Raw genomic sequence first — 18942 nt, forward strand, 5'->3', positions numbered from 1 at the left:
GTGAGTCATGGGGAACAATGTTGATATCAACCCATACACCTAGAACACCTGTCCCTTGTCAGCTTTTTCTGTTTATCTTCAAAAAATCTAGGAAAGGACAAAAAGTGTGTTACAGCTAGGAATTTTTATACTGAATATAAATTAATTTGGAGGGGAGGAGGATGTATCCACAGAAACATGGTGACTAACATACCAAAAGGTATATGTTTTTTTAAAGGCTTAACTTCTCTTTATCCATTTGTTCATCTATAGTCTAAGATGGCATCAGCTAGGTGGGCATTGATATCTCTAGGATTTCAGTGGTAACAGCTCCCAGAATGTGAGCAGCATCACTGTTACCTTGTGTTCATGACCTTGAGTTCTGAGCAGAGCTGGGAGGCTATGCAAGCAGGACATCAGCTGTGGCACAGAGTGTGATATCTCCTGCTTGCTGCACCCACATGCTGTACATGTATACTCTCAAGGAAAGCACTGCTTAGATGGCAGAAAGACCTTACAGAATGGCATATTAGGTGCTGGTATGCCTAGTGCTTGTCTCTGCAACTCTGCCAATATGTTTTCACAAGGGATCTAACTGGGCCATCCTGACCAAAAAAAAAAAAAAAAAGTCCTCGCAAATTAATGTCTGTCTGGCAGTTTCTGCCAACTGTTGGGTGGTTTTAAAATAAGGATCACAGCTTTTGAATAATTCTAATTTTTTCCTCAATTTACTCTAATTTCTCAGACTTCAGTACTGAAATGCTCACAGTTATTGAAATGATTTCTTTCCTTGTGCTTGCTCCATATGTGCATGTGTCAAGAAGATGAAATTGTTACTTTTAATTTGGTTACATAAACATTGTGAGGGCTAAAGGACTGTCATAGCCCACACAGAAGATTACAACAGATGAAGGGGTACATTGAGAGTATATTGGGGTACATGAAGGGTGCTGTCAATTGTAGTGCATAACTCTGGCAGTGTCCATAAGTAAAGAAAGCTCTTTTTTTTTCAGGAAGAGAAAGAACAGAGGAGGAAAGAGAATATACACAAAAGATTGCTTATTTTTAGCTACAGAATCCTTAAAAACGACGGGTTAACTCAGGAAGCAGCACACTCACAGACCCACTCTGGACCTCCCAGGTCTGCTCCATTTCTCTGCTTTATGGAACAAATCATACAATGGTCCCTTAGCTATCCCTGGAAGGCGAAAAGCATCTTAACTTCAGCTTGTCTTACCAATGCCTGATACTTTGGATTTACACAACTACATCCAACATTCACAAAATCCAAAAATATAAAGAGTTGCAGAGTACTCCAGAAAGATCTCTTTCCATAGATGAGGTTGAGATATTGTAACTTAAAATCAAACTTTGTTAAAATACATTGTTGGCTGAAGTTTGTTCCTTCTCAGTCCTTGATTACTTGATTTTAATACCATGAGAAAGTAAGGACTATTACAAAGAAAATGTCCAAATGTTAGATAAACAAGATCTCAGGAGGACTTAAAATATATATTTTTAGAATGTACTACTACATCATGCAGTTTTAACTATGTAACTTAAAACAGCTCACCAGATCAATATTAGTAACCATCTATTTTCTTTTTCAAAGCCACACAGCTGAGAAGTCAGGGACTATGCTTGGGCTCATCTCCTGATTACCACGCCCACAAGGACCTAAGGAATGGTGCCAGGACAACAAGCAGGAAACATCCTGGGGCCTTCATAAATATGACATCTTCTTAGTTCTTGGAGGAAAATATCATTGACTAGTGGCTTAAACTTATCTGAAATGCCCTCCTGGGGGGCGTGAGAAGACTGTACACAGTGGCTTGCTCTGCATGTACATTGTCTGTGAGGAGAGAATGGAGGAGACAGAAAGCAAATCTGGCCACAGCCTGGGAAGCTAGCAGGTCACTAGATCCATAACCTGAGCCTACCCTACACTTAGGCCATACTGCCCTTTGGGTATGTGCTAGGTAATGTTTCCAACAAGAGAATTAAGTAAAGAACCATGAAGAAGTTCAAACAGACAATATCTAAAGAGGTCACAATCATTCCAGTCTAGCTTTGCCTGGCCTTTTTAAGCAAAAGCAAACAAGTCCTTATCAGTACATTAAAACTCAACTGAGAGGTAGGTTCTCTCCTCCTGGAAGGTGTCCAGATAGCCAGACACTTGTCCATTCTGATCTCCCTCTTTGCACTTTCTCTAGTAATCAGACCTCCTACAATCCATTTGGATCATGTCTCTACTGCTCTGTTACTACATCTTCATCCCTACTTCTACCCACCCGGTTAAGAAACATGAACAGGCACTGACCTACTGGAAGCACACCTGAAGATCAGTGACTGATTTCCTATTCTCAGCCCTGGCTGTTTTCCAACAGGTAATAGGTAAACAGTGTGAGAGAATTCCTGAGAAACTGAAAAGGCAGCATTGTTCACAGTGCCTAATTCATACCACTTGCCTGTTCTGCTACTTCTACACAAAGTGGATTCACTTATATTGCAGGTACATGTTTTGGGACATTTTATCTTTAAAGCAGGGAAGAGGCAGCAGCACTCTTCAAGGAAATGTGCTAGAAGAGAAGGGTATACAAACACATCCATGAAGAGTTCCATATTGGCTTTTATCATTCATTCTTCACAGAAAACACCAAAGCTCATATCCTAGGCTGCCATGCTATGTGGTAAATGCAATGTGGGGGTTTCTGGAAAAGGGTTTCTGGAAAAGGGTTTCTGGGGTTTCAGTTAAAAGGGCCACTGGTTGCCCTTGATTGAGGGGTGCAATCTGACTTGGAATATGGAGGCTTTAGGGCTCCTCCACAGCACGGTTCTTCACAGGCTCCTGAGAGGAGCAGTGGATTTTATTTTCCTCCCCAGCCCCAAGCAGTGATGCCTACCTGGCATGATGACATCAGGAAATCCCAATTTTCTTGTAATTGCCAATCCCCTATTAAAAATCATGGGATTTTCTCTCCGGATCTGTTCCATGTCTCCACGAAGAAGCTGCAGAGAAACAATCAGACCTGGAAAAAAAAAGCCATTTTCTTAACTCAGAACCATATTTTCACTGTTATGTTTTATTAGAAGACAAAGAGTTAAATTTATAGAGAAAACAGGCAAAGTTCAGGATTTTTCTTTGGGAAAGTTTAGATGCAGGATGTTTGTTATTCTGAAGTAACACTTCAGAAAGTTAAAGGAACTTGAGCGAAAGTGACCTTAAACACAGACTGAAGTCTGGGAGATTGAGTGGGCTTCCTCTCTGTTCCCAAGGATCCAGCTTAGGGTCCCCTTGGCCCTCAGTGAATATGGAATGAGAGGACTAAATTACTTAAATAATTCCTTTAAAAACTCAGAGAAATCTACAGATTAGAAACAAGTGTGATTAAAGAGGACCATAGGTCAGTGTGTCCCACAAGCTGTAACTAAGATGTGCTGTTTGATGGTTAAAGTATGACAAACTATGGGAAGCAAGTAGCTGCTTTAACCTTGCACTAGTGCTTGTAAAGAAAGGAACAGAGAAGATAGTACATCTCTCCTTTGCAAAACTGCATCACAAGGAAAAGATAGGTTACTTTTTAAGGCCTAACTTGACCTTGCTGGAGGCTTCTTGAGAATTGCAGATCCTTCTAATAAATGAGCTTTGTTCAGAACGTAGGAGACTCTATAATGCCTCTTTTAGGTATTTTGAGTTCTGGCTCACATTGAACCAATGGAGTTTTCCAACTAAGTTAGAATTTTGTGAAATCTCCTTTACTCCATCCTGCTAAGGGTCTCCACAACTGCTACTGGCTTGAAGACTGCAAGAGACCAGGTCTATGTGGAGTTGAAGCCCGTCAACTCTGAGATTGGCTGTTAGGAGCATGTTGAATGTTGGGCTGATTCTGGGTCACCAGCAAGCACCTGCACTGATTTAGCAACTTCAGAATTGTGCAGGAGGTGAACATCTATAGAAATTAAGGGAAAATGTGTTATGATAATGAAGAAAACTAGAACAGTACAAGGATCAGAAATAAGAATCATCTGGGAATGGTGGAAGGGAAGGGATAGAGAAATTGATAAAAAGTCAGAAAAGTTGCCACAGATACTATAACCAGCAGATAAATTACTGAAATAACTAGTAAAATGAACTCTACAGCTAAGACAGTGCAGGAAATACATTTCTACTACATTCCAGATAAAACTTCAGGATTATTTAATTGGTTCTGTTAAACTCATGTTTCCTAAAAAAACCCTGGGTTTCATTAACACCAGGATCTCAATGTCCTGAAAAGCAAACAACCAATGTTCCAGTCATTATTCTGTTTGATAGTCAGTGTTTGGGAATTTGAGTTCTCTAAAAATAATTTGTGCAGGGCTTGGCACAGTAGCCTAGGGAATAAATTCCTCGCCTTGCATGTGCCAGAATCCCATATGGGCGCCGGTTCTAATCTCGGCTGCCTCGCTTCCCATCCAGTTCTCTGCTTGTGGCCTGGGAAAGCAGCCAAGGACGACCCACAGCCTTGGGACCCTGCACCCACGTGGGAGACCCGGAAAAGACTCGAGGCTCCTGGCTTCAGATAGGCGCAATTCTGACTGATGCAGTCAGTCACTTGAAGAGTGAATCAGCAGATTCACTCTGTCTCTCCTCCTCTCTGTATATCTGCCTTTCCAATAAAAATAAATAAATCTTAAAAAATAATAATTTTTACAGCCTAATTATTGGGTGAATTAACCCATGATTAGTTTATGCATCTGAAAGCCTAGAGGTCAGAACAAAGACCACAAGAGGGCAGAAAATTGGAAAGTATTTATCCCTCCCTCAAACTGTAATCCATTTATTGGGTTTCATTCATGAATACCATGAAACCCCAGGTATTCACTGGCCAGGATACAATCTACCATGGAGAAAATAGTTGAAGATGGGACAATCTACAGAATTTGGGACAATCTACAGAATTTGGGGGAATGATGGTTACAAAACAAAGAAAATAAATCAGCGTATATACTCTTACTATTCCTCACTGACAGGAATTTACTTAAGTACTCCACTAGAGGCCTTCTGTTTATGCATGTTTTAAGCAACCAATATATCCTACAAATGCAATGATGCTTGTATAGATGCTGGGAGAGTCACAGCTAACCTCTGAGTTACCAAACAGATCCTGAGCAGCTGACTTTCCGTCCCTAAATATGGCAAGAGGAAAACTTATTATCCACAAGATGAAGTGCAAGATTCATGAAGAATGCAAGAAGCCATAAATTGAGGATATAAAAGTGGCATTCTCCTTTTGTTTGGGTTCGCAATTTTGGAACTTCAGGGTTTTTTTGTTTTGTTTTATTTCTGGTTTTGAAGCCATACATGACTTAAATAATGCTAAGGAATGATCCTCACGGCAATAACAACTTCATTAATAGAGACAAAAAGTGATTCCCTCACCAACCTAATAGGCAACGTGTCCTTTAGCAATACTTGGGTGTTCTACTTGCCCATCATCACAATGGGAACCTTAAGACAATGAACTCAATCTCTATACAATCTTTTCACCAATCTGAACAAATCTACTGCTTAACATAAGAAAATCATTTTCTTTTAAAGACTTATTTATTTGAAAATTGAAGTTTTATACAGAGACAGAGAGCTTCCATCCCTTGGTTCAATACTTGGCTGGCCACAATGGCCAGAGACCAGCCAGGCTGAAGCGAGGAGCCAGGAGCCAGGAGCCAGGAACTACTTTCAGGTCTCCCACATGAATACAGGGGCCCAAACATTTGGGTCATCATCTCTCACTGATTTTTTCAGACCATTAGCAGCAATATGGACCAGAAGTAGAGTAGCTGGGACTTGAATAAATACAAACAGGCGACTGCTGACATTGTAAGAATTGGCTTTACCTGCTTCTTCACAACACTGGCCCCAAGAATGCCATTTTCCTTCTGAACTTAATCACAGGTTAACGACTGGCCCATAAAAAAGTAAATGAACAAATTGATGCTTGTGAGAAATACTGGACAGCAAATTTGCTCACTCCCTCCATGGGAGGACACTGTGTGAGAATTACGTAAATTAATTCCACTCCAATGCATGTCACCAAAGGTACAATTCATTGTTACTAAAAAAATGACTGGAAAACTTCTGTTCCAGCTTCTTTATGTGTCTTTACTTGTTTTTAATTGAAGCTCTCTAAATTCTGGACAAAAATCACAGACAATTAAGATGGCATAGCTTCTGCTCATGTGGAGAGCAAGTTAAAAACATCTTTATGAGGTGAAAAATGCTCTTTTAGCATTTGTTTGAAGAAGTGTTATTACAAATGTTCTGCATGCTTAATCATAGCATACCCTAGTAATCTGTAACCAAGACTCTGTATAAATTAAGTAACTAAAGCAAACAACAACAACAAAAACAACAGATATTGATTTGAGAATTTCCCAAATTGATAGTAACTTTCCTATACTTTAACACAAAATTTGACGTGTCTCTTTGCTTCACCTCGTTTTAGTACACTGTATGCTGCTCCTTCAAGCATACTGCATCAGATCCTTGACATCCAGGTACACTCATAAGCGAAAAGTGTCATTTAACATTAGTGAGAGAGGGTCTCAGGACCCCACAATAGAGATTAAGCAGATCCAACTGAGGGTCTCAACCTTCCCAACCTTTGTATGTGGGGCTTCTCTAAAAATTCTCATATTCGAAATATGTTGACCTTCACAGAGAACAAAAATACACTCCTCAACAAGTACCATTCTTTAAGAACAGTGATGCCTTGTAGTGGCTCTACATTGTCTTTTAAGACCAACCTCTAATTTCTAACAAGATCTATGAAAGTGAAAACAAAAAAGGTTATATAAAAGATGTTATGAAATGATTTAGATTTGAAAAATTATCAGGAGAAACACAGTTCTATGTAAATTAGATAGCAATCCATAGGGGTATATGTAAAGGTTCACAGGCTCTTAAATATACCTTTTTAATCAAGCAGTTAACATTCAACTTAAAATATAATCTAATGTGAGAAACTGTACTGAGATTTAGATAGTGACTACTTAAACAGAGCTTGAAAGAAGGGGAAAGAAGGGAAAAGAAGGGAAAAGGAGAAAATGTTGAATTAAAATGAAAGCTGTTTGGAAATACAGAGGTTCTATTCCAGTTCCAGAACGACTAACCTTGGAAGACTGATCATCACTAATGTCAACCTATACTGATGATGTTAACAATAGACATGAACAGAAAACAAGTGAATATTAGTATTTGTCTTTTTTGGGAGGGGTCTGGGTTTTTAACTTTTGGTTCATAAAAACACAGATTTAACAATGTAAAAAACCCCACAACACAACATTTTATTCTCTTTAGACTCGTTAGAATTCAAGTTACCCACCAAGACACATGGAGTCTATCAAAGGAATGTGCTTTTAGTCAGCATACAATAGGAAAGGCTTTAAATTATTACAAAAAAGAATTACATTAAGTGCTTGGGCGGGAGAATAAATATCTATAGAAGACTGAACTTTGCATAGAGCTGGCAATCAGCACCAGGGGAATAAGGTATGTGTAATCAACAAATGCAAACTCAACAAAAATGGGTTAGCCAAAGAAATACGTCACCGTGGCTGGCACTGGGTGCAGAGTACTTGGCACTGGACTTTCGGATGATATTCTCATGGATCTGGGACCACTCACTTTCGTTGTTGCACCTGCAATAGAAGGACAGGTATCATGGCTCTCAAGTATGTTAAACATGTCAGACATTCCAATGTGCCACAATACATCTGAAGGGAAAATGATTCTTCACGTTACTAAAAAGGAAAAAAAAAAAGCTGTGTTACTAAATTAGATAAGGTTCATTTCCTATTAAGTGTACAAGACTAATGCTTTTGAAAGGACAGAAACCCTTAAAAAACACTACACATTTTTTTAAGTGGCAAGAGATGCTTCCGTTTCAAGTAGTACTCTGTCACTTGACATTTTTTCCCCCTAGTTCCCTTACACACACACAGCCAGGCACCAAAGAAGAAAGTTCATTAAAAAAAAAAAAAAAACTAAACAAACATCAACAACCACAAAACCAGTTCCTATTGGTACCACTATTTAAAAACTGCCATGACATTGGCTGTAAACTGTCACTCAACTATCATTATACTGTTAAACTGAGGGCAATACAAAAACTATCTGCTTATAGGTATAATTCAATCAAACCAAGAGGCAAAAAGCACATGAGCAGTGGGTTGGTTCATTATGAAGTCCTCTGAGGTAAGGGAAAGCAGCTTAGTAGGGAAGGCTGGATGCTTTCCTAGGGACTTTAGGATTAGGGCAAAACAGAAAGGAGGAATACCACCACACTTGCACTAAATTCTGACATATTAGTGACCCCTTTAAATACAATCTAGGGAGCTTATAACCACAATCAGTTGGAACAGAGTTTATAACTAGGAATTCCTCATCTTAATACAGGCACTTTATTGAACAGCTGGGTTGAAAGTAGGCTAAGCTCTTGAAAATTCCATTGGACACTTATGGAATCCGCAATTCCTCATCCTGCCTTTGCCCTATTGCTTCAAGAGGTTTATACCTACAAGTCACAGATAATAAAACCCACACATCGAAGAAAATTCACAACATCATCCACTGTTTATTCAAAAGTTCTAGTGCAGGATGGCAATTCTCCAAAGGAAATCCCAAAGCAAGTCACAATAAGTGCTATCTGGCAGCATGAAGCACTACAGGAATTGTACAGTGGCCATACTGAGATAAAGCAGTTCTGTTGTTAGCTCTGTTAGTTTTTCTAGTCCGCATCTCTTAGGACTTTTTAATCGTATCAATGACCCTTTTACTCAGAGCTGTGATGATGGTTCAAAAGGAAGTTTTCACAGCCCAGAAATCTAAGAACCACTTTTTGTTTACAGAATACCTTCCAAACATATGAAGGAGGACAGGAGCTTTAAAATAGTCATTTGTGATTTTTTTCTATTTTTAAAATTTTGGACAATCTGCATAGTTAATTAGGGTAGTCATTTGTGATTTAACAACTTATTGAGAAAACTGAGAAGCTGACAGCAATGCATCTAGCCCTTCCTGCCTGATGTATAACTGTCTCATCTTGTCCAACCAATCAGTGCATCAGTGAAATGCCTAGCTGGGGAGGACTCAGAAGACTTGCCTCCATTGATTTTTTTTGTCACTTTACAGGTTTACACTGAAACCTGTTAGTTAGTCACAAGTAATACATTCCTTGTAACCTCAAGAGGTGAGTAAAAATTATTATCCTCCCACCCACAGCATGTAGAGTAATTCCAGTATTTCTTCAGTAAGCCATCACTGGTCCCTTTGGAGTACAGTGGTTCAAGTGTTTTATTGGCCGTACCAATTGTGACATTGTTTACTATTTCATTTGTATCTGCTCCTCCATTTATCTTATACAATTAAGATGCCAGACATCTAATGAAGAAGCTTCTTCCTGTCTTACTTTTCCCCATGCACATCACATCAGTAGCCTTTATAATTATGCCTGCAGCTCATTTCCTTCTTCCTTTATAAACCTTCCTGGACAGTATCATCTACTCCCATGGCTTCAGTTACTACCAGAGGCTTCAAAGCCCTAAAATGGTATACTCAACCCAGGCTTGTCCCTAAGCAGGTGACTTTTATGAGTAATCTCCAATCTGTCTGCTCCCAAATAAGTCCTATCACTGAGTGGAACCCACCAGTTCATTAAGCCAGAACCCTCCCAGCAGTTAACATATTTTAAAGTTTTGTTATCCTAAGAATTTGTCACGTCCAACTTCTCTTTAGAGTTATGATTTGGCCATGATCAACTCTCAGACGAGTGCATTAACTTTTTATGACAGAGTGAAAGTAAAATATCTGGCATTTGCTGGTTCACTCTTTAAATGCCCACAGCAGCTGGGGCTGGCCCAGACTGAAGCCCTTGAGTCTAACCCTATGAGAAATCTGATCATTTTGTACCCTCTATCTTCTCCAATTCTCCTAGCAGCATCCCCATGCCATATCTATGGAGTTACTATTGAAACTTCAAGTAAAACTGCTGTCTAGCCTTAATAGATGGAAACCTCCATTCTTTGAACATAATATGCACTTTTTAATGCTATTTCTTACCTTAAGACCTTAGTTTGGTTTAGTTTGAAGAGGAGGCTTTTAAACCCACAGAAATTCATGTGTATTGGCTTGGTTCAGTCTCACATAGTTCTATAATTTTCCCTGTCTTTTTAAAAAAGTATAATCTTAGAATCTTTTAAAAATTATTAATATTCTATAACGAGGAAGTCAGCTATCTCTGTTTGCAAATGACATGATTCTATGCATAGGAGGACCAAGAGATTCAATAAAGGAATAGCTAGAACATACATGAGAGTTTGGTAAAGTGGCAGAGTACAAAATAAATGAACAGAGATTAACAGCCCTAGTGTACACAAACAAGCCCAAGGCTGAAAAAGAACTAACAAGCAAGGTACCCTTGAAAATAACAGAGAAGAAAATGAAATACCTGGAAATAAACCTAACTTAAGATGTGGAAGATCTCTATGAGGAAAACTACAAAATATTAAGAAAAGAAATAGAAGACTTCAAAACATGGAGAAATATACCATGTTCCTGGATGGGCAAACTCAGTATCATCAAAATGTCCATATTACCAAAAGCAATATATACATTCAATGTGATTACAATCAAAATACCAAACACCTTCTTCACAGAATTGGAAAAAATGATACAAAGGTTCATCTGGAAATTTAAAAAAAAACCCAGTAATAGCCAGAACCATCCTGAAGAAAAAGAACCTAGAGGGAGGTATCACAATCACAGACCTATGGACATATTACAGGGCGGTACTTATCAAAACAGCCTGGTACTGGCACAGAAACAGAGAGGAAGTCCAATGGAGCAGAATAGAAACATCAGAAGGGAACCCATACATATATATCCATCTAATCTTCAACAAGAAAACAGGGAACAATCTGGGAAAAAAAGAAGGTCTCTTCAATAGATGCTGTTGGAACAACTGGTTAGCAGCCTGCAGAATCAAGAAGCAAGACCCATTCCTTTCACCATACACAAAGATCAAAAGATAAAAGATAAAAGATAAAAGATCTAAACCTACACCCAGAAACCATCAGACTTTTAGAAGAGAAAGCTGGAAACACTCTACAAGATATAGGCTGAGGCACCAATTTCCAAGAAAAATCATCAAAAGCAAAGGAACTCAAGATCAAAATAAACAAATGGGACTGCATTAAACTAAGAAGCTTCTGCACAGCAAAGGAAACAATTAAGAAAGTGAAAAAGCAATCAACAGAATGGGAGAAAATCTTTTGCACACTACACAGGAGACAAGGGGCTAATATCTAGAATATACAAAGAACTCCAGAACAACCACAACAAACACACCAGTCAAGAAATGGGCAAGGGAAATGGGCACTTTTCAAAGGAACAAATCCAAATGGATAACGGGCATATGAAAAAATGCTCAAGCTCTCCGGCAATAAGGGAAATTCAAATAAAAACAACACTGAGGTTCCACTTAGCTTCAGTGAAAACGGCCCACATACAGAAAACTACCAACAACACCTGCTGATGAGGTTGCGTTAGGTGGGGGAGAAAGGAACCCTACTCCACTGCTGGTGGGATTGCAGGTTGGTGCAACCACTATGGAACCAATATGGAGAATATTCAGGCAACTGAAAATTCACCTACCATATGACCCAGCAATTCCACTTCTAGGAATATATCAAAAGATCTGATACATGAGAAAGCAACATACACCCCTATGTTATTTGTAGCACAATCAATAATTGCAAAAACACAGAAGCAACTTAAATGCCCATTAACAGAGGACTGGATAAAGACAGTGTGGTTCATCTACTTTATGAAATGCTACTCAGCTATTTAAAAAAAATTGAAACACAATTGTTTGTGGCCAAATGGGCCCAACTGGAGACCATTATGCTAAGCGAAATGAGTCAATCCCAAAAGGTCAGATATCATGTTTGTTCTAATATAACGGCCATTAAAAATACAAAACAATAACAACAAAGTAAGCATATGTGACACCACAATCAAAGGATGTAACAGAGAACAGAAATCCAGGAATCAAGCAAAATCAACGGAATGCATTTCTGCAAAAGAATGTAGGTAGGTATATATCTAATATATCTAATTGCAAGAGATTGTGCCCTGATGAGGCTCAATGCTAACATGGCTAGCAGAAGTTCTGCACATCATCTCAGGGAATGGCTCTTTCCTATTTCAATTTACAGTAAAACAATGTCAAATCTAATGATTTTACCTGTAAATTCTACCTTTTTGCACTTCCTAATTATTTGTACCTTTCATAAGATCATGTGATATAACTGATTAATCAATCACCCTTAAGAGACTGATTGCTTGTAATCATCTGAGATTGCTAATGTCCCTTTTATCACTGCTATTGCTTGCTACTGCCCATAGGTAACGATAATCTAGTCCTTACCGTACTTTCACTAGTGCTACACGGAACACATGCTGGCATCTATTCCTACATGAAGATTCCTGACACACTTTTCCCCCACCCTGGTGTCACACTGATACCTTTGTTACATGTTTGTTAACTTCATGTAGATTAAGGTTCACTATTTTTTTTCTCTCCGTGGTGGATTGTGTACACTGGGTCTGTATTTAAAGGGATGCATAATGGAAGTGTAGTGGAAATTAAATATGTTAACATGTGGAAACAGAGAGAAACGTGTGCCCATGCATGCAGTACAAGGATGTACTCACAGCGAAATGGTTGATAATGTCCTGATGACTGGATGTTGGACTCACCAACACTGTCTATGCCTACATCATTGGGAGACACGTCAATGGCAGCATGATGGATTGTGAAAGTTCACAAAAGACACCCATTGTAAAACTGGAGGGAATATCAGTAAGGAGGGGAGGGAGAGGGGAGAGAAGACCGCATGCCTATTAAACTGTTATAAAACAAAATAAAAATTAATGTTCATTGATACAATTTTTAAAAAGGATTTATTTATTTTTATTGGAAAGTCAGATATACAGAGAGGAGAGACAGAGAGGAAGATCTGTCTGATGATTCACTCCCCAAGTGACCACAATGGCTGGAGCTGAACTGATTGAAAGCCAGGAGCCAAGAGCTTCCTCTGGGTCTCCCACGCCAGTGCAGGGCCCCAAGGCTTTGGGCCATCCTTGGCTGCTTTCCCGGGCCACAAGCAGGGAGCTGGATGGGAAGCAGAGCTGCCAGGATCAGAACCAGCACCCATATGGGATCCCGGCGCGCTCAAGGCGAGGACCTTAGTTGCTAGGCCACGCCGCCGGGTCCAAGAATGATGCCTTTAAATGAGAGAATATTGGAGGTAAAAATAACTTCACAAAGCCTGAGGGGTTCTGTGAGCATGAGCACCTCAGTCCACTGATGTAAGTCCCTGTCATTATTCCTTTTCTCTATCTTTTGATGAGAGTGAGTAAAAATGCCACTAATGTCTCACCAGTTTTTCATACCCAGAAACACCACAGAAACCAAAGAATGGGTCAGTATATAGAGTTGATTTCTACAATTCTGGGCAGTTAAAATCGACTATGAATTCATAAAACTATAATCCTGAGACAGTTGAAGATTATAGGATTCTCAAGATCAGAAATCCCTTTGAACTCAAAATTCTCTTACTGTGTTGTGCAAAAGAATATGGTTTTAGAGTAAAAGTGATAATGTAGCACAAAAGAACACACTGAACATTTCATGAATATGAGAGCAGACATAGCACTGGGCAGAATAAACAGAAAAGAGGCAGTAAAGATTAGAAAGCAACAATTCACTTTCTGATGGTCCAAACTAAGGCCAAAGGACTAAGGAACAGAACAAAATACTGTTGTGCTTTGCAAGTAATTAGCAAAGAAGTTGATCTAAGAGAATATAAAATACATATTTTAAAAGCTTACTTCCATCTATCTAGGTTTAATGCAGTGATTCTCAAGGGGTGATGTGGGACACTGGGCATATTTTTGATTGCTACAACACAGGGGAATATGCAGACTGGATAAGGAAGATTATCATGCAAGTGACTGCTAACAAATCTGAAAGTACACGTGAGAATGCAAATCTGAGTATCAAAAAATGTGGGCTAAGTGCAGAGAAGCTAGTCAAACCATCTGAAATCAGGTGGATGTGATATCAGCATATGTTAGTCAATCACTAGGACATTTTATAAGAAAAAATTACAAGTGTGAATATTTATTAAATAGTCAAATGAGTTCTGATTATAATGAAACATGATTGTTACATCCAATCAGATTAACATTTAGACTGTGATTACTGATGTGGATAGTCTGTCTTCAATTGTAAGATACATGCAGAATTTTGTAATCTAAAAGAGATCTCTATGCCTCTATAGCAGCCCACTTTTCCCACAGATGGGATAACAAGCACAGGCAATGAAGTAGCTCTTCAATCGCTAAATCCCAAGGGACTTTATTCAGAAAATAAAGGAGAAGGAGAGAGGTGCTTGTTTCTCTGCATAGGATTTCCAAGATGCAAAGAGCAGGTGTGCAAGACCTGCTCAGCAAAGAGAGCTGAGTTGTCCTGTCATTCACTGCTAAATGTCTTACCATTCTCTGCTCTACTACTTCCTTACCACTTTCATTCCTGTGTTTCTCACAGCTAATCATCTAACTTCCTTCTTTTGCCTCAATGTAGGCAACTCAGAAGAGCATTCAAGACATTAAAAAGTTGTATTAAAGTTGCAGTACCTCTAGGTTTGCATTTTAAAAGGCCCCCTACTATAGAGAAGTAATTATTGGGGCATTTTGTCCAATTAATTATCATAATTCTATGAGGCAGCTATTGTCAAGTCTTTCACAGATGAGGAGTATGAGGCGGAGCTGGAGTGCAAGCACAGGCCTCTGCCTTTGGAACCAGCCAGACCTGTGATTAGATTCCAACTCCAACTCATCCTCCCCTTTTGTAAAATAAAAGGCAGTAAACTACAAAATTAGGAATACGCTGATACTGACCATTAGTTAATGCTATTCTTATCTGTAGTGCAAAAGAAGAGGGAAGCAGTGATAAAGGGTGAATAAAAGAGCCAACATTTTTACAAAAATGCCTGACTAATGAAACTGTCTCTAGGACCAACCTGACACAAATAACCCAGTGTGTTTCATTCTAGATAGGCTCTCATAAACCCCAATCTGTCCACTCAAGCCCAGAAAGGAGCTATTTAAGTCCAAAATGGGATCAATTCCATATTTCTATTGAAAACATATATTTGAAAATCTCATAAGGAGGAAATAGTGCTGCTCTTCCTTCTGGTTACATCAGAAATTTTCTCTTCCAATAAATCTAATCAAAATCCCATGCTTCACAAGAAATATGCATGGTTGCAGATGTAGAGGACGCAGTCAAATCCTTCTTGCTAAGCAAAGACTAAGGGGAGTTAGCACTGGTTGGTCATATTTCACACTTGTATACACATGTAATAATAGTCCATTAGCAAGAACACTTCTTTTTCTTCTTCTTCTCATGTGGAAGGACTTCTGTGAGTAACACTGAAGATCTCTTGATGCCTTTTCATTTGTTTTCCTGGACTTGAAGAGAATTCTCTGGTGGATCAATCTATTCGAAGGACCCAAGCATGAAAGTTTCAATTGTTATTTTCTTCTTTTGGGACCCACATATTTGCAGAGAATACAAAATTTGTTTGCTACCAGGCTTCACATTGATGGTGACTTTAAAAGTCTTTATAATTCAAGGTTAGCATTAATCATAAATTTTAATAGGTTAACTGGAGCTTGTTGCAAAAGATATATTCCTGTCCTCATCTCCAAAACCAATGAATGTTAGCTTATTTGGGAAAAGAGTCTCTGAAGTGGTAATTAAACAAAGGGTCTTGGTTATTCTGAATTATGTGAATGTGTCCTAAACCAAGAGAAAGGCAGAGGGAGATGTGAAGCAAACAGAAGAAATGAAGAGATAATGTGAGCAGAAGCAATGTCAGGAGAGTTTTGGCCCCTAGTGCTGATAGCCAAAGAAAGCTGCAAGAGATAAAGAACTGATTCTCTCCTACAGTGTCCAGAAGGCTTGTTGCCTTGCCGACAGCCTGATTTCACTTTTGGTTTCCAGAACTGTGAGAATGAATTTCTGTGGCTTTATACAACCAAATCTGTGATAACTTGTCATAGTAACACTGGAAATTAATGCAGAAATCCATGTGGTTCACAGAACTAAACCATTGTCTCAAATTTAAGTATTGTTGCTACCACAGGTGACATGCTAACATAAACACAAACCATTTTCTTCTATCTATGCTACTTCACATTACATATTTACTTTGATCTACTTTTGCTTCATGATCACATTTTGATTTGTTCTGATCTCAGGGAAATCTATGATATGCATGCTTCCTCAAAGTGCAACAAATAACATGCTATGCTTAGCTTACTAACATGGAATTGTTAAATAATTTATAATGGAGGATTACTTATGTCAATTTTGTTTTCTGATAGTAGTATGACTACATGCTTTTCCCTCTTTGGATAATCAATATGACACTAGATGCTAACTGAACTATGTTCAAAGTGTGGCTTGTGATACAGATTTTTTTCCTGTGAATCATGTTTTATTAATATTTCACAGACAATGAAACATGTATCTCCTGTTTATTAGATTAAATTTTTAAAAGATTTATTCCATTTTTATTGGAAATTCAGATATAGAGAGGAGGAGAGACAGAGAGGAAGATCTTCTGTCCGCTGATTGACTTCCCAAGTGGCCGCAACGGCCAGAGCTGTGCCAATCTGAAGCAGGAAGCCAGTAGCCTTCGCTAGGTCTCCCACATAGGGTGCAGGGTCCCAAGGCCTTGGGCTGTCTTCTGCTGCTTTCCCAGGCTGCAAGCAGGGAGACGAATGGGAAGTGGGGCTGCTGGGATTAGAACCAGCAGTCATGGGATTCTGGTGCATGCAAGGCGAGGACTTTAGCCACCAGGTTACTGTGCCAGGCCTTAGACTAAACACTTTGTTTAGAATTGGGAGGACCATATAGCCTGGAGAACAGGGATATTCTATTTACACCTGTTGTCCTAGCATCAGTACTTCTCATTTTTACTATCAAGGTGTTCTTGCATAGACTATTTATGCTCACCTTATTTACAGGCAGTACAGAAAGTGGCTAAAGGGCATTGTCTCTTTACCAAATGGCTTAGAAACATTCTTCACCAATTTGCACCTTGATTACTTTATAATAACAGCCACTGGTGATTGTCCAATGGTGTTATTATCTGTCAAATCAATTTTACTCAGACTCTCTCATATCACATTTTCTCACCACTACCTTTTTAAAAAAAATCTCCTGTGAAAATATTTCCTTTTACTGTACTTCTTTCTTCTCTTAATACTTCAATAGGCTGTAGAAATTCTGAGGTTATAGCAATTAGATCTTTACTGTAAATTCCACAGTATAATGGTATAACATTCCCTTACTTCCCCTAGGAAAGAAAATGGGCTTTCTGGAAAAGTGAAGGGCTGGAGGCAGAGTTACTGTCAATTGTGCCCAGCTCTGGTTTCACTTCTTCTTCCAGTTAGGAAATGGAAATATTATAACTGAATTTAGCAAATGTTGTTTAAATGAAGTACATGGATTGTTGGGAAAATTCCTCTGATGCTGGACTCTGATCCTGGATTTAATAGGTAGCAAACAGCAACTCTTTCCTTTCCAGCAACCAAGCAGACAGAGGCGGTCCCTCTGGGAATCTGGAGTTAAAGTAGCGCTGCCCCCTGCCATGTCTATGCTGGCCCTTGCAGGTCACTGCTTCCTATGAGGCCCTGAGTTCTGAGAGGCTGAAACAGGAAATTAAATGTAACCTTATATTGGGCAGGTGTTTTTTTTTTTTTAAGATTCCTTTTTTTTATTATTATTATATTGTTGACAATCTTTACATAGTTAATTACGGTATAAAGGTTCAGGAGCTATAGGGAAGTGGGTAAGACTTTCATGTCCATATTGTTTCTTTTTTTTTAATTATTTTTTAATAATCTTACTTAGTTGATTAGGGAACAAAGTGTCAAGGGCTACAGGGTGAAAATGGGTAATACCATTGTTTCCACATCAATATCATTTTACCCTGTATCTGGGGTCAGGGAAAAAAACAAAGGGAAAAGCCCCACCCAACCTCCCACCCATCCCAGATCCCCAATGGGAGGCACGCTCTGAGGGTCCTGCTCATACAGTTTTGATAGTTCATCAGTTCTGGATTGCTGCCAATCTCTCAGTTCCAATCGCAATGAATCCTATTCAGAATCCACTGGCTGACAGTCTCTTCATGGTTGGGGTTCTAAGATCAGCAGTTCAATAGGAGGGATCTCCAAAGAAACTTCATCTGAGATGATCCCAGGCCTGATTCTTATGCGAGTTTGTTAGTACAGAATCCGACACCATCCATCACACCAATCAGCTTATGCTCATGCTGGTCGTTGGGACTGCTGCGTTCGTTCTGTTTCCAGCCCTGTTTTCCTCGTGAACCAGCGGGTGTTGTAGTCCAGTTCGATCCTGTCCACTTCATACTCGGTCCTCACACAAACCGGTTGGAGCTGCAGCCTGGTTGGGGTATCTCCCCATAACCCCCACCAGTTCTGCCCCCTACCCTGGTTCCCATGCTTGCCAGTACGCACTGCAGGCTTGTCAAGTCTGTCCCACATCCTATTTAGCTCTCGCACGTGTCGATGGGCATTGAAGCCCAGCTCAACCCAACCAACCTACTATCCAGCCCACACACCTACTGGCAGGTGCCCTCTGTACAGCCACCCCTGCCCCTGTCCTGGTGTTCGTGCTGTCCAATGAGAGTGGAAGCCCCAAAGGAGGTGCCCACTATTTCTCTTCTAGACCACACTCACTCCCAGGTTATGCACTCTCCAGGTAGTTCTGGCATTTGACTTGACAGAATTAGCTCCAAGTGCCAGCCTCGGGCAGGTGTTTTCTT

General features: G+C 39.4%; 1 protein-coding gene across 8 annotated transcripts in view; it reads right to left on the reverse strand.

Annotated features, from left to right (window-relative positions):
* DOCK3 (dedicator of cytokinesis 3) overlaps positions 1–18942 on the reverse strand; it is a 279756-nt gene that overhangs the window by 96382 nt on the left and 164432 nt on the right. For all 8 annotated transcript variants that reach the window (XR_009247405.1, XM_058679068.1, XM_058679069.1 and 5 more), the window contains exons 13-14: positions 7571–7659; positions 2883–3008 (exon numbers count right to left, since the gene is read on the reverse strand). Coding sequence is in view for 7 of the 8 variants with exons in the window: in XM_058679068.1 (XP_058535051.1) it covers positions 2883–3008; positions 7571–7659 (215 nt within the window). In the remaining variant the exon portion in view is untranslated. The remainder of the gene's footprint in view (positions 1–2882; positions 3009–7570; positions 7660–18942) is intronic.

Source organism: Ochotona princeps, chromosome 21 (genome assembly GCF_030435755.1).
Source record: "Ochotona princeps isolate mOchPri1 chromosome 21, mOchPri1.hap1, whole genome shotgun sequence".
In the NCBI taxonomy this organism is placed as follows: Eukaryota; Metazoa; Chordata; class Mammalia; order Lagomorpha; family Ochotonidae; genus Ochotona; species Ochotona princeps.